The sequence below is a fragment of the Nanorana parkeri genome, unplaced genomic scaffold, assembly GCF_000935625.1.
Source record: "Nanorana parkeri isolate BGI_ZX_2015 unplaced genomic scaffold, ASM93562v1 scaffold222, whole genome shotgun sequence".
Lineage (NCBI taxonomy): Eukaryota > Metazoa > Chordata > Amphibia > Anura > Dicroglossidae > Nanorana > Nanorana parkeri.
Window position 1 is genome coordinate 984,989 of NW_017306490.1, and position 15,750 is coordinate 1,000,738.

General features: G+C 43.0%; 1 protein-coding gene across 1 annotated transcript in view; it reads right to left on the bottom strand.

Moving 5' to 3' along the window:
• Positions 1–7,892: 7,892 nt before the first annotated feature.
• The window catches only part of TMEM80 (transmembrane protein 80), a 12,169-nt gene continuing 4,311 nt past the window's right edge, over positions 7,893–15,750 (bottom strand). Inside the window, exons 3-5 of the mRNA XM_018556048.1 lie at positions 14,441–14,534; positions 12,172–12,264; positions 7,893–8,115 (exon numbers count right to left, since the gene is read on the bottom strand). Coding sequence (XP_018411550.1) covers positions 7,910–8,115; positions 12,172–12,264; positions 14,441–14,534 — 393 coding nt within the window. The 3' untranslated portion in view covers positions 7,893–7,909. The remainder of the gene's footprint in view (positions 8,116–12,171; positions 12,265–14,440; positions 14,535–15,750) is intronic.

A 15,750-nucleotide genomic window follows, 5' to 3' on the forward strand; every position in this document is an offset into this window, starting at 1 on the left:
CGGACGTGTGTCTTTTTTCAACCTGACTAACTATGTAACTATCTACTGTAGTGACCGTGTTAGATATATAGTAACAGTCTGTTGGACAATGTATAACAAGAGATGGTTCTGGAGCTCAAAAACTTAATCAAACTTTTTTTAAAAATCCATATGACAGTTTACAAGAAACACAATGGTGGGAATTTATGAATGTGTTTGCGGCCAAATGTTTAGGCGCAAAGACCAAAATGTCATGCTAACTCCTTGCAAAGATTTATCGGCCACTTTTGTTAAGTGTTCTTGCGACATATTAATGTTTGCAAAACAAATGACAAACGCACTCAACAATTTGTCACCAGTTATACAGTAAGGTGCACACGAAATGGGCTTTGAACAGTAGAACAGTAGAAAGGCATCATGGCACACTCACAAACCAGCATGTAAAACAACTTGTCTCACCACTAAGGATAATAACAGAGGTTTGGATACACGTCTTCTGCAGAGGATGTGAAAGCCGCACTGCCGCGCCAAGGCACCTCTTATAGTGCGGTCCTAACTCTAAACTATGAGAGTCTCCATCTTGGAGCACATGGGGGCAGAAGATTTCAAATTGGGCGCAGGTTTGTCAGGAGGAAGCCCGGCCTGCTTAAAAGCACAGAAACACACAAGGGATCCCGCACATCCCAATGGCAGCTGAGAAACCCCATGCGTCGATAATGTTTGCGACTCACTTAACATTTCTCAACTGCACAGTAATTGTGTCCAGCATTTGTGAAATTAAATGCTGGATTAAACTCGGGAGTTAAATCTTAAAAATGCATTCAAGCACCTTAATTATTAACAAAAATGTAGCGTATATGTGTACCACTCGGCTGTAGATCCTCAAATCATCTCTGAATTCTTCTGCCTTCTTTTGTCCCTCATGGTTCCTGAGTGTATTCCTGTGATGGACTACAAGCTCACGTTTAATTTGTTAATTTGTATTGAAGTATTGAACTTATGGTCCATCACGGGAGGGAGCTTGGAGCGATGGCTACTTTACAACACACACACAGGGACCATGGGGAACAAATGTAGCCACCCTCCAGAAGGAAGGGCAGTGTTGGCACGAAAAACCTAATGTTATTTACTATCATTCTTCGCCTTCCCAATTGTTCCAATTGTTCCTGTAATTCCTGTCAACACAATTATAGAACAATATTTTGGATGAAAGTTCCTAAAACAAACCACTTTTGGATTTCTCTCTTTCTAGTTTTACAATGCAAGTACAAGTAAACTCATCAAGTTGGCACACTTGTGTGAATCCCAAACCCTGAAGCCCACATCAAGTCTATAACAGAGCTGCTAGCATGAGGAAACTTGTTAGATTGCTTTACAGTCTATGAGCCTTGTCTGGATGCCAGCTTCCTTGGCTGTTCCAACCTGCACGTACTTTAGTCTTCAAGTTATCACTATTTTCTGTGTTCCCTCTTAAAAGTGATATTTACCCTTCCCATGCTTTTCTTTATTTCATCATTAAACTAGTATCATTTACAGTATAAGTGTTTTAATAAGATCAAAGACTCTTTTTTTTGTATGCTCACCCTCTTTCCAATTAAACTTTGTAGCCATTAAAAGTAAGGTATGCTAATGAGATCAAAAGGTTCCCCACTGCAAATAAAATCAGTTTGCCTCAATGCAGCTATACTTCCTGTACACATTCTTGGGGCAAGTACAGAGTTTCCTAGCTTGGCCGTTATATAATATATGAAGATCTGGCTCCTAGATGTGTATACCTTGCAGATCACTCCTGCTCGCTTTTTACCACCAAGAAACAGTAGGGTTACAGAGAAGAGAAAGACAGAGGCTTATGTGTAGAAAGGCTGGTGGCAGAGGGATACCAGATATATGGGTCTATTTCACCGCTATTAGCCACTAAATTCTATTGAGTATCTTTAAAGTAGTCTCTCCCGCAAGAGCTTCTTCCTAGACTAGACTTCACTACTACAGCACTGTCCCATTGTCATCCACTTTCTTTGAAAGAGCCTCATTATATTCTGCACTCCCTGCAGACTTGGGTTGATTGCTCTGACAAATTTCAAATGAAAAGTTTCCCTACTTTTGGGTAATCTGAATGTCCTCCTAGTCCTGGAGTTGAGCTACTACAGACTATAGTAACCTAAAGGCATAATACCTTTGGCAGATTTAGTAAAAGACTATAGGACCCTGCTGTTTCCTACTCTTCAGGAGAAGAACTGTATCAACTTTTCTGCTTGGATAATTTTTTAAACCTTCAAGTTGTTCACATTCTGCAGGTTCTTCTCGAATATTTTAGGACCTTACACATTTTATTAGATATTTGCATAAAGAGATATACCTTTGCTGACCTGTTTGCCTGTGGAACCTTGAGTCTAATCCTTCCTCCCCTCACATGACTGATTGGCTGCACAGACCCAAGCACTGCATTCTGGAAGGGAAGGGGGGAAGGTCACATGTTCCCTCTCATATCTGGAAATATTTGCAAGGGCTCTGAAAGATGAACAAAGAGGTGGGCCAGGATGGCAAAGGAAGGTTGTTATTATGAGTACTTAATTGGGGTGACTATAGACATAGAAATGCAAACTGTGTCTTACTCTATATGCTATTATGACCAGTGGCATATGCGACCGGGCCCTGGCGTTCCGCCACTTGGGGGGGGGGGGCTTCATGGTTTCTCGCACCCAGGCCCAGAGGTGGTTTCTAGTTGCGCCTCTTCTTATGACCAACTATGGGCTGGTGGTTCAAGAGAAGTTTCTCAGAGCACCAAATAAGATTCTGCGTGTTGTTAAGGAGATACATTCTATTTGACTGCTCTGGGAATTTTCATCTCTTTAGCTCATGTTTTCTTTGTACCAGCGTTTGTAATGCAAACCCTTTGTACCAAAAACTGCTGCTTTCGTACCACAGACACATAAACATGTATACAGACATATATAGTTATACAAGTTGAATATAGCTGTTTTACCATGTAGCTGTGATGATATAATTGTAATATAGTGACATGTGGGAGCAGATGCAGCATCTATTAAAACTGAGGCAACACAAATAGCAAAATACACAAATGCAATACATATACAGTAGCAGGTCTACTGTCAAAAGATCTGTATTTCAGTCCAGCCAGTTCTGAAATTTACCCAGCCTTGCCAGACAACAAAGCAAGTTCTGCTACGGCAATTATGCTATACAACCATCACATTCCCTTCTACCAGTCTGTCACTGGAAGATGATGGAGCAGCAGCAGACTAATGAGCTCCTCCCTCTGCTCTCTTCTCCTCTTATCACCTATGGAGTGACCCATCCATGTGGCTCCTAATGCAACCCTTCCCTTTTCTAGTTACATTGCAAGGGATTACAAGAGGCTGATATCAGGTCAAATTCAGGTATTTCCATTAGTTAATACATAACTTCATTAACGTGTTATTTTTGTTGTTGACTGCCTGGTGTTTAGCGTTACAGTGACCCATAACACACTAACTTTCTTCGAGGGAAGTATTTAGATATCACTGTGTCATTACAAAACTTACAACTATGCAAACTATCTTATAGAAGATTTCTAAGTATGTGAAAGACTGTATATAAAAAATTATCATGTGTATGTCAGAGATATCACGCACTATAAGAGGTGCATTGGCGCGGCAGTGCGGCTTTCACATCCTCTGCAGAAGACGTGTATCCAAACCTCTGTTATTACCCTTAGTGGTGAGACAAGTTGTTTTACATGCTGGTTTGTGAGTGTGCCATGATGCCTTTCTACTGTTTTACTGTTCAAAGCCCATTTCGTGTGCACCTTACTGTATAACTGGTGACACATTGTTGAGTGCGTTTGTCGTTTGTTTTGCTTGACCGATTTGGTGCAGCGACGCATGGGGTTTCTCAGCTGCCATTGGGATGTGCGGGATCCCTTGTGTGTTTCTGTGCTTTTAAGGAGGACGGGCTTCCTCCTGACAAACCTGCACCCAATTTGAAATCTTCTGCCCCCATGTGCTCCAAGATCGAGACACTCAAAGTTTAGAGTTAGGACCGCACTATAAGAGGTGCCTTGGCGCGGCAGTGCGGCTTTCACATCCTCTGCAGAAGACGTGTATCCAAACCTCTGTTATTACCCTTAGTGGTGAGACAAGTTGTTTTACATGCTGGTTTGTGAGTGTGCCATGATGCCTTTCTACTGTTTTGTTGTGTGTCAGAGATATCAGACCCCTAATATATTGTTCTTATAGTGTGAACACATCTGCTCTACGGAGATATAAATCATATCTATACAGGTGACATTTCTGGAATTGTCAATGAAGCCTGGGTATCACTACGATAGCCAGTCAATTATCATTTTCAGAAGGAGAATTCAACAATGGCCCCCCACATACTTCTTTCATGATACAAAAAAACAGTGCAAAGATCAACAGAAAAAGTGCAGTAAAACAAAGCACAGAGGTCTATTTTTATCCTAGTAGGGTTAGGGAAATCTGATTTTTGACGTGTTACTATGAGTGACTGCTCATTATTATTACCCCTTGCTCTGCTTTACTAAAGTAGACTCATAGTAGTGTCTCCTGGGTTTCATTGTTGGCCTCATAATAATAAGATAATAGAAGTAAAACCTTGCCAAAGAACATTGCAAATACAGATTATGTATGAAAAGAGAAAAGATGGTGCAGACACTGTGAAACATCCACATATGCCGCCTGCTGGTTCTAATAATACATTGCACAAATAGCAGGCAGTAACTTAGTATAATAATATTATATTTGTATGATTATACCGATGTGACAAGCGATTCAATTAGTTTAAAGCAGACGTGAAAGGCAGATATAAAATACCCTATTATGTATTCATTTACAAATCCTTTAGGATCCCTTTATATCTCTGCGTGGAGTGGTGGTGCATTATCACAAGTGCGTTAGCACATCTCCTGGCACTGGGGGGGGTCCTGGACGATGCAGAGAGTGGAACTGGCATGAGCCTGGCTCTCTTAGAGGGCGATGCCATTACCCTCTGCATTCAGTCTTTCTGCCCAAGTGACCCTGGGCGTCTTTTAATACAGAACTAAAGCCAAACTTTTTTGGGGGCTTTAGCACTCTTTTGGGTCACAGGAGTATATTTATAATGTACCCGTGACACAAACTCAGCATCTAGCGAGCCACTGCCTGCTATTTGCTGACAACATAGAGTCGCGCTGCAGCCGGGAAAGATTCTGACAATATTGTCGGGATCCGTTACCTGATTGACGTCTGACTCTGTAGAGCCATAGCCAGCTGTGCCCGCCCCCTCCCCTGTCTGTCCCTCCAATGAGCCCTTGAAGACCAGAGAGATTAATCTCTGCAGGAGCCGGTGAGAGCTCCGTGATTGCTCATCTCTCGATCTATAGAGCCTGCAGTGTCACACGCCAGCTCTAAGTATTGGGACAAGGACATTTTTCTCTCTCAATATCTCTCCCCTAACCTGGAAGACTGAGATAATCTTGTGGTGAAGAAGAGGTATGAGGGGGGCGGGAACAGCTTCAGATTGTTGGGGAGTATTGCAGCCAGACCTGTTTTTTTGTACCACTCTTTAGGTGACAATGCAAACATTTAACCCAGAGTTAGGCTTTAATCGTTTCTGGAGTTTCTGTATGGAAGTAACATACAGTAATAATGCATCTTCATACAATGTATCATTTCAAAATGTAATTAGGTAATTTATTTATAGAAAAAGTCACAAAACACAATTATAAATCAGATATAATATACAAAAGTGGAATACAAAACTGGTATAAAAATAAATATCACATTTCCATATATTTGAAAGAGGTTTTTTTAACAACACAGAAATTAATGTTAAAGACTACCAGTGTAAATCAGACATGTCACTTGTCCCTCCATTTAGATTGTAAGCACGCATGATCAGGGCCCTCCTAACCCTCCTGCTTTGTAACTGTACTGTTCCCTTTTGTTTTGTAAACCGCTGCTCAAACTGTTGGTGCTCTATGAATCCTGTATGGTAACAATTTTAAGTTTCCAATGTGTTATCTAGTGAAAGGTAAAATGTAAATAAATGTTGTGTTTGTCTAAGGAAATCTGTACATACACTACAAAGGAGCAAGATTTGTCTCCTATTGCATTATTATATTATATATACTGTATATTCCAGAATTATAAGGACACTTGCCATTATTCCTTACTGTCAGCTTAAGTTTCAAGGAGCAAAATATGGGGTGCTCCCATTGCATCATGGTTCAGGTTCAGACCTGCTGAACCTTGACAGACTCATGATAAATGGTACATTACAGGGGCAAAAATAAATGAAAAACTTGTATATATGGATGTTAGAAACACGGGGCATCAAAGAGACAGATTTCAAGTACATAGAATTATCTGCACCAAAAACACATACACAGTCATTCCAATGGTTTTAAATGAGGCTAATTCACACCATTGAGTTCAGTTTCAGAGCTTTTAGGCCTCATTCACACGAAAAACAGCTGGCCCGTACAGATCCGTGCTGCGAGCTCGGCTGTATCGTGCAGCTCCCAGGAAGGACAGGTGCTGTGTGTGATTACACGCAGCAGCCTGTCCTTCTCTATGGGAGTATGCGGCCGTACGCCGCCCTACGCCCACCCACCTGCCCGTCCATATGGGTGCGGGTGTCCCTGCTCGGACGCAGACAGGATCCATCCTGTCTGCGTACGAGTACGAACACCCGCACGGATGTGCAGTTCGGGTCTGCGTACGGCAGCGTACTCCCGTAGAGAAGGACAGGCTGCTGCGTGTAATCACACACAGCACCTGTCCTTCCCAGGAGCGGCCCGATACGGGTGTGCATGCAGCATGGATCTGTAAGGGCTGGACGTTTCCCGTGTAAATGAGGCCTTAAAAAAAAAAAAGTACAGCAGCATGCTTTTTTTGCACCGTAATGTACAAAAACAAATGTAAATGCACCAGAACATGCTTAAACCCAAGCAAACCAATTTAAGAAAAAATGGACTGTAACACATAATAAACGAGTCAAAAATGCACATAAACGCACTTGTGGAAATGCATTCAGAACCGGTCTGTAAATGGTGTGAACAAGCCCTTATATAGAACATTATCTTGCTATAATGGTCCTACCTTGCTTACAATAGCGGGATAATGTGGATATTTAGTGTTATATGAAACAGCTACTTCTGCGATTATGAAAAAAGATGTCTGATAACTATACAGGGAACAATTATTTATTTGCCATTGCTGCCTATAGGTTGCACTTAAAGGGTATCTATGAACAAAAACTAAAAATAAATCTGTATTTCTATATTGAATTTCCATAAGTTCTATCCCACTCCTAATAACAATATCAACCTAGAAGTTTGTACTTATTGAAGATACCCATATGATATACATCTTCAATGCACTGACATCACTTCACTCAGCCTTGTGAATATGAATCTCCTTGTGTCAGCCGTCTGAGCCTGCCGTCTGGACTACAACTCAACGTCTTAACAGTGTAACATTATCATTTCTTGCTGGAAGCAATGCATGATGGGACATGTAGTCTTAAGAAATTGAGATTGCATCATATCAAGCAGCAGAGAAAGAGATGCAAAGCACACTGGGAATCCAGGAAGTTGGTGAAAGTGATGGGCAGACAGAAGGCAGCTCTCACTATATAAAAGGGATTTTTTTCAAGTAAGTTTTGATTGCATTATCAAAAACAACTCTAGTATGTATTCCTATTACAATGCTGAGGAGAGTATATGCTGGGACTTTACAGCTCCTTGAAAGGGAGTGTACTGTCCCTGTACTGAGGACATACATTGCTTCAATTGGCCTTCTCAAAAAATAAAATAAAAAAAACCTTGTTACTATTTGGCAAATAATTAATTTGTTCCTCTTTTTCCATGTTATTTATAACTCATCTCTGAACATCAGAGCCTTTATTATACTGAAATGTACTGTCAATGTTAACGGAAAAATGTAGCAATTGTGAAAATTTCTAGGATTGCTTCCAGACCATAAAGAATCAACAAGATGCCATTTATGATGAGATCTGCTCTCAGGATGTACGTCTCCCACACCAGGAAATATACAGACAGAAGCACATTGCCAATGGTGAAGAACAGGCTGGATCCTAAGGGAAGTTCTGCTTCTGTTAAATTTCCCATAGTACCTGGAAGTAAGGAGTGGTAAGCCATTATAAAACAACCCATTATTTTTTGTTTTACCAATTACTAGTGTCCTACACACACACACACACACACAAACAAAACAAATGACAAACGCACTCATCAATTCGTTACCAGCTTTACAGCAAGGTGCACACGGAAGGGCTTCAAACAGTAAAACAGAAAAAAGTTTCCAGGCACACTCAACCGGTCAGCATGCAAAAAAACCTGTCTAACCACTAAGGTTAAAAGCAGAGGTTTGGATACACGTCTTCTGCAGAAAATGTGAAAGCCGCTTCCTCCCCAATGGGGGGAGGGGATTTAAAAAACTGGAACAGACCGCATCTGGAGCAGTGGCCCATAGTAACTAATCAGCTTCTCTCCTTAGTTTGTTCAGTTAAGCTTTGAAAAGATAGAAGCTGATTGGTTGCCATGCATAACTACTCCGGATTTTGTCTGCCCCGGTATTGATGAAAATACACAAAGCGTTACAAATAAACATATAGCTTTACAGTATTTGTAGCCATCTGACTATAATTTTCAGATCTCATTGGCAGCTGAAAATAACTGTCACTTTTTTGAAAATAAGTATCCTTATCCTGGTCTGCTAGCTTTGTAAATTGAGCTTTCTGTATCTAGAGGAGCATGGACTAGCTGGCTGCAACTGAAATGGAAGGGAAATGTTCAATAACATTAAAAGAGACCTATGGGGTAAGTGTTTTCCCCATGGTTCTCTTTAGGGTCATGGAAGGACATAAACTAACCTCCTCCCGTAACCCAAAGCTCAGTATATCGCGTGCTGTTGACCGCCATATACTGAGAGCGCCGCAGTCGGGACAGATCCCAACAATAGTGTTGAGATCCACCCAGCTGCATGAGTGACAGCAGGTTCTGCCTATCTAGAGGCAGAGCCAATTGTGCACGCCCCCTCCCCCGTCCGTTCCTCCAGTCAGCGCCGGAGGATCGGAGAGGGAAAGGGGGAATCGCTGCGGGAAGTTGTGACTGACAGTCATCACTCACTGCAAGGAGACGAACGGGAAGTGAGCAGATCGGCGGCATGTGTCTGCTCACTTCCCGATCTATTGAGCCGACCTGTGACAGTTTCTTTGTCACAGGTCGGCTCTAACTATGAGGATAAGTGAAAAACACTCACCTCATACTTCTCCTTTAAATTACACAATGGCTCACATGACAATTATATATATTTTAAACATTTCTTACCAAAAGCAGAGTTTTCTTATTAAGAAGAACTGACCATTTTGATTACAATGCATGGAATGTATAATAAATAATTACAAAAGTATTACTAATAGAATTGATATCCTGCCCCAGCCTAGCACATCCAATTCTGCCGTAGATGCAACAGGATTTTTTCGAGACCACACAACTGCCCTAAAGCAAAATGTGTCAAGAGCAGGAGGGAGCACCATACCTGAGATTTCCAATCACTGGTAAATAATATATCAGCATGCTAGCAAGTGCAGCCAAGAGATGTCTGTTAGTGCTCTGTGTATCTCCCAACAATGGATTAGTAGGCTCTAAAAGAAAAATTGTCTGGATTTTGAAGAATTAAATCTATTGTGTATTAGGCTACATTGGAACTTTATCATTTGTGCTGTGCTTTGTCTCTGTACATTATACTTTTTATTGGGGTCATTAAAGGGAAACTATAGTGTATTTTAAAAAGTTCTTATTTCCAGTTATATCATTTATATGAAATTTATTTTTAATATGTTTCTTTCCATTTTTACTATTTTGACATTCCAAATTTCGAAGATTGTTTTTCACATACAGATGCTCCATCTAGTGGTCATTTATATATCATGGAATGTGATTCACAAGGAAACAGGACATATGGAAAATATATAGGTGGATATTCACAAAGCTGCCAAAAGCAGCCGAGTGAATAACGCAGCCGAAGTGAAGTGAGCCGAACTCTGTTTGGCTATTCCCTTCAGGCTTATATGGCTGATTTCAGACGTACATCGGCTGACATCAGCCGTCCTTCGGCTCAGGGCCGGCCTTAGGGGTGTGCGAGCAGTGCGGCCGCACAGGGCGCCATGGCAACAAGGGCGCTGTGCGGCCGACACAGCTCGTCCTGGGGGCGGCTTCTCTCCCCCTCACCGCTGGGCGCTGGCCATCCGATATGACAGTGCTCCCTCGTCCGATGTGGTTACTGAGGGCGTGGCCACTGAGGGGTGTGGTCACTGAGGGGCGCTGTAAAGCTTTCTTGCACAGGGCGCCTAAAGGCCTAAGGCCGGCCCTGCTTCGGCTGACCGACGTGCATCTGCTCTGCAACATCTGGATCGGCTGAGCCGAAGCTCCGGTGCTCGGCTATTCTGCTCGGTACCTCAGTGGTACCAAGCCGAATACCAAATCAATGAAAATAGTTTTAAAAAGTTTTTTTAAAATTGTTAAAAATGTAAATAAATATTCAATTAAAAAACAAAGATTAAAAAAAAATACAATTGGGCGGAGCCAGCAGTTACAGCTAGCTCCGCCCAACTGTTTCCTATTGGCCCGCACCTGCTAAAGTCTTCTAGCAGGTTCCAGCCAATGAATAACAATGGGGCGGAGCCGGCTGTGACGTCACGGCCGGCTTGTTTTTCATTGTTTAATGACAGATCAGCGTCTCCATGTCATTTGGACCACGGCTGGCTCCACCCAGCTTTCATTTGCGAGGCGTATGGCCAGCCTTCGGCCCGGCCGTTCGCCCTGCTTCAGGTGTCACTTCGGCTCAGTCGAGCCTTCTGCAGCTGTCTTGGCTATAGTGAATAGCCTGTACAGCAGCCCTTTGGTTCGACTGAGCCGAAAGGCTCCCACAACCGAAGCCGAAGCTACGGCTGGATCCTTTGGCAGCTTTGTGAATAGACCCCATAGACTGCCACTGCTGAAATGCTAGCTGCATGGCTGTCATGGTGATGATTTGGCTTCAATATATTAAACGAATGACTCTGAACAAGTATTTTCTCTGACTTTCATTTTAAGCATACTTCTTCTGGGTTTCATTTTAAGCATACCGTATATACTCGAGTATAAGCCGTCCCGAATGTAAGCCGAATTTTTCCCCCTAACCAAGTCTACTTAGGGAGATTTACCTTGAACTAGTATTAAATGCTCTCTTTTTCCTAAATATTAATGTTCCTTGAAATGCATTGACCATTCCCCAGTACAAAATTGGCTAGGTATTGGCACATGTAAATGCATACACACATAAATTTAAAGAAGGATTCTGGGGAAAATTATTATGAACCCATGTAGTGGGGCTTCCACCGCACTGCAAGGGTTAAGTGCTCGTTTGTGTGTAGGGAGGAAAACAAAAAAGTTATACTCACCTGATCCTCCGAGCATTCTACCCCTCCACTGCAGCAGTCTAAAGGTGCCCATACACCTTACAATTATCTGCAGATTTTCTGTGGTCAGATGGAAAAAGTGCAACAGATTGGCCCAGGTGGAGATTACTCCATCCTCACAGTTAAGTGTAGATGGAGGAATCCGTTGCACCTTTTCCATCTGACCACAGAAAATCTGCAGATAATTGTAAGGTGTATGGCCAGCTTAAGGTGTTGTAAATCATCACATTCTATACACAGTGTATAGGATGTGAGGATGCAGAGGGACATTCAATTGCTGCAGCGTAAGAGGAGACAGGCTGGAGGGAGCTCCGTCACAGCCGGCCAGTCCCAAGGACTGCTGGGTGAGTATAACTTTCTAATCTTCCTCCCAGGACCAAAACGAGCAGTAAACCCTTGCAATGCAGGGATAGCCCCACTGCAAGGGTTAATAATAATTTCCCCCTGGAGTTCTTCTTTGAGCTAGAGGTGTGGAAGGAGAATTTTGCAGATTGTATGCATTGTATGTTTATGTGTCTAAAAGAGCTTTTATGGATGAACTTTATTGACCATTAGACCACCGTTTATTTTTTACGCAGGACCTTGCGTAGTTATCAGAAAAAATAATTGCAGCCATGTGCAAAAACATTTTATTTTTAGGATGTTTCTTGGTTGCTTAGCTTTCTGCGAGAAAAAAGGGTTTCAAGAGCAAGATACGTTGTTACTTACCCATGTACAACCGCAAAGACTCGATGATTGCCATGAGGAATAGAAGGCCAAGGTCTAAAGCCAAGTTAGAGTCGGGATAACTGAACACCTGACCTGCAAGGAAGACACACACATGGTAAAAAGTGTCCATTCAGCACTCAGGTTGTGATATAATATTAAAGTGAAATGCAGCATTTTTTCTGACCAGACCGGACTGCAGGCAATGAGCGTGGTTTTGGGCGTTTTTAATTGCGTTTCAGCGCTGAAATGCAATTTAAAACACCCCAAACCGCTCTTTTCAAATCCGCTCAGAAACCGCGCTGATCCACAACCACCCTGGTGTGAATGGGGCCCTATGGTCCTTTACATGGCTGTTTGAGTTGTAAGCAGTCGTCAGTTCTCTGTCATTTTCTGGGGCCAGTTAGTGTTTGTTTGATGGGTTGCCCACCCCTCAGTTGGAATGCTTTTCAGCATCAAGAGGGTTTAAGACTTCCTGTTTCCCTCAATGGACAAGGAAGAAGATAAGGTTTTTCTACTCACTTTAAAATCCCTTTTTTGGAGTGCATTGAGGGACACAGGTTTCCCAGGTCCCTCTGGACACTTTGCCTGACGAAGAGGTCCTGCGAGGCTTTGGCACGTTGCACTTATATGTCATGCTAAAGAAATACCAAGAAAAATTATGTTCTGAAGCAGCGTGGTGTGTGGACATCATATCCTTTGAACCAGTGGTTCTCATCGTGTGTAACCACAGGACCCACATTTGTCTTTGGTCATTAAAGGAGAATTATGAGGTGAGTGATTTTCACTCAGCCTCATAATCTGAGCCGACATGTGACAATGAGACTGTCACACGTCGGCTCAGTAGATCGGGAAGTGAGCGAACACATAGCGACGCTCGCTCACTTCTCAATCTATCCCTGCAGAGAGCCGTGACTGTCACTCACGGCTCCCTGCAGGGATTCCCCCCCTCCCCTTCAGCGCTGACTGGCGGAACGGACGGGGGAGGGGGCGAGTACAGCTAGCTCTGCCTCTGTATAGTCAGAGCCAGCTGTCAATCCCGCAGCTGGGTGGATCTCGACAGCAATGTCGGGATCCGTTCCGGCTGCGGCGTATAAGTATACCGCGAGCTGTAGCTCGTGGTATACTGAGCTTAGGGTGACGGGAGGACGCTAGTTTGTGTCCTCCTGTTAGCTTTAGGAGAACTATGGGGAAAAGCCCTGACCCCATAGTTCTCCTTTAAGTCATGACCCAAGTCACACGCACTGGAACACTCGGCATTGCGGTACTACGCGTTCCGGTGTGGGCAATCGAACTATGGGTGGGAGCTGCATTTGGGGTGCCATTCAAATGAATAGCAATGCAACATACCTCCCACACAAGGATTTGTGGTAGGTGCGATTTTGCGTGGTACAGTGGGTTAATCACACGGGACTGTGTGATTAACGCACTGTAGAAGTGTGAATGGGCCCTCAAAAACACTGACAGACACACACAGCCACAGACACAATCTCACATTCTCACACACATACACACTCCCCCCAAAAATGTATTTTTTTTCTTCTAGATCCACCCAGTCTGCCTATCTTATGAGAACTGGAGTGGATCCTCAGCCTGGGGACCAGTGTGGGCTGCTGTGCTGTAATGGAGCTCCATCCATATGTGCATTGCTTGTACAGCTCCCTAGCGCGCCCTGTAGAGGTGCCAGGAGCCAGAATGTGACATCACTCCGGTCCAGGCACCTCTACAGGACATATGAGGGAGCTGTAAGCAATGCGTGTATGGATGGAGCTCCCTCATGGCCATAGACCCATCCCACCCCACCCCAAGCTGACACTCGGCGCTGGCTGCTTGGTGCGAGAACTGACAGGTCTGCTCTAGGGGGAGGCTGAGGAGTCTCTCACTTAGAAAAGTGGAAGGCATGCGGCGACCCCCAAGACCCACCAGTTGAGAACCAAGGCGCTAAACAATCCTCCTACAGGGGGCCGTATAACCTGAAGGTGAAAGACTTCCTAATGGGCGCGTAAGAAATCCTGTTTGTTTGTTTTTTAGATTTTCCATTCATGTGATTGGGTATCCTTTGCAAGGTGGATTTTTACCACATGAAGCTAAGTAAAAATTTTCTTCCAAAATGAAAATTCAGTTTGTGAAGTGAACATGCGCTACTCCTTTAGTAAATAAGCCCTCCTGTGCAAATTACAGAATTTAAACCAGATTCTTGTTATCACGTGGTAATGTCTAATAACTTTTACTAGGCACTGACTAGGTGTTTTCCATGAGTCTTAATACTTACTTTTATAAATGATCATAAGTAGTGTAGCAAGAAAATAAAACACATAATACACAACATTGACATAAAGAAGGATCTGGAGGGGAACCGATGACAGCTGTTAACATGGTGTTAAGGAACTCATACATTTGCAAATATAAGAATATTGTACTTGAAATTTTACAGGTCGTCTCCCCCCACCCCCAAAAAAAGGACTTGGAACATACCGTATAACTTCACATGAACACTATCAGGTTGTAAATTATATAACAGTGGGTTCTGGTACATGTTAACAGACGTTATAGTCAAACACTTTGTTTTCTATTCAACGCATGTAGCTGCATTTGAATGGAAAAAGCAGCGTTTGACAAGAACAGGCGGCAATTGACCTTGCATTCCTGCATTTCAAATGCACCTTAATAGGAAGTTCTGCGTCTAAAGAAAGGCAGCACAACGCAAAGCCGGTTAAACGCAGCCTATGAACTGATGTGTACTTCTCAGTTAAAGCGAACCTTTACCCATATCTTCAAAATAACAACAAAGACACCTTTACAAATGATTAGTAATGACAATCTAGAAACACATACTTCTAGATAATTGCCGGCTTCCCCAGTCTTCTAACAGTGGCCATGTTTACTAAGGGCAGATTACTAGCTCTCCTATTACTTCCTGGATTACTGGCACATGTGACTAGGACATGTGACCATGCACATCATCTCAGGGGAGGAAAATGCCTTTCCCTGAGATCTCCTGAGATTCCCCAGCAATGCTCTGCTGATGACAAGGCAATCCCAGTGTGCATTGCTTTGGCAACCTGAAGTAATTTGCACTTTCAAAGCAGGAAATGAATGTTCTGCAAGTGTAAGTATTTAATAATGACAGCATTTTACACCTGACATGTCTATGTTATTATTAATCCTCATACATAGAGGGGTGCATTGGTAGAATTTGACTTGTGAGTGTAAAGGTCCGCTTTCAAGTCAATGAGATTTTGCTGACCTGCTTTTGAGGTGCAATCCAAACAGGAACACAATACCTGTCGACATGAGCTCTTAGTCCCGAACACTTGTCATATACCAGCAGGCCATGCAATTGGATTTCTTGCAGATCTGGCAAAGAATACTTATAAAATATAAAAAATATAAGAGATGCTGTACAGACATATGTAAAACATAATAGTGACCACCAGGGGCGCTTGCTCCTAGATGTCTCACCATCTTAGGTGAAGGCACGGGGGGCAGCTGCTTGTAATGCACGTTCCGGGGGGAGGTTAGTTTCTCTTAGTGCACATCCAGAAGTGGGCGTTAATGGTGCACATTATGGGGGGGGGGGGG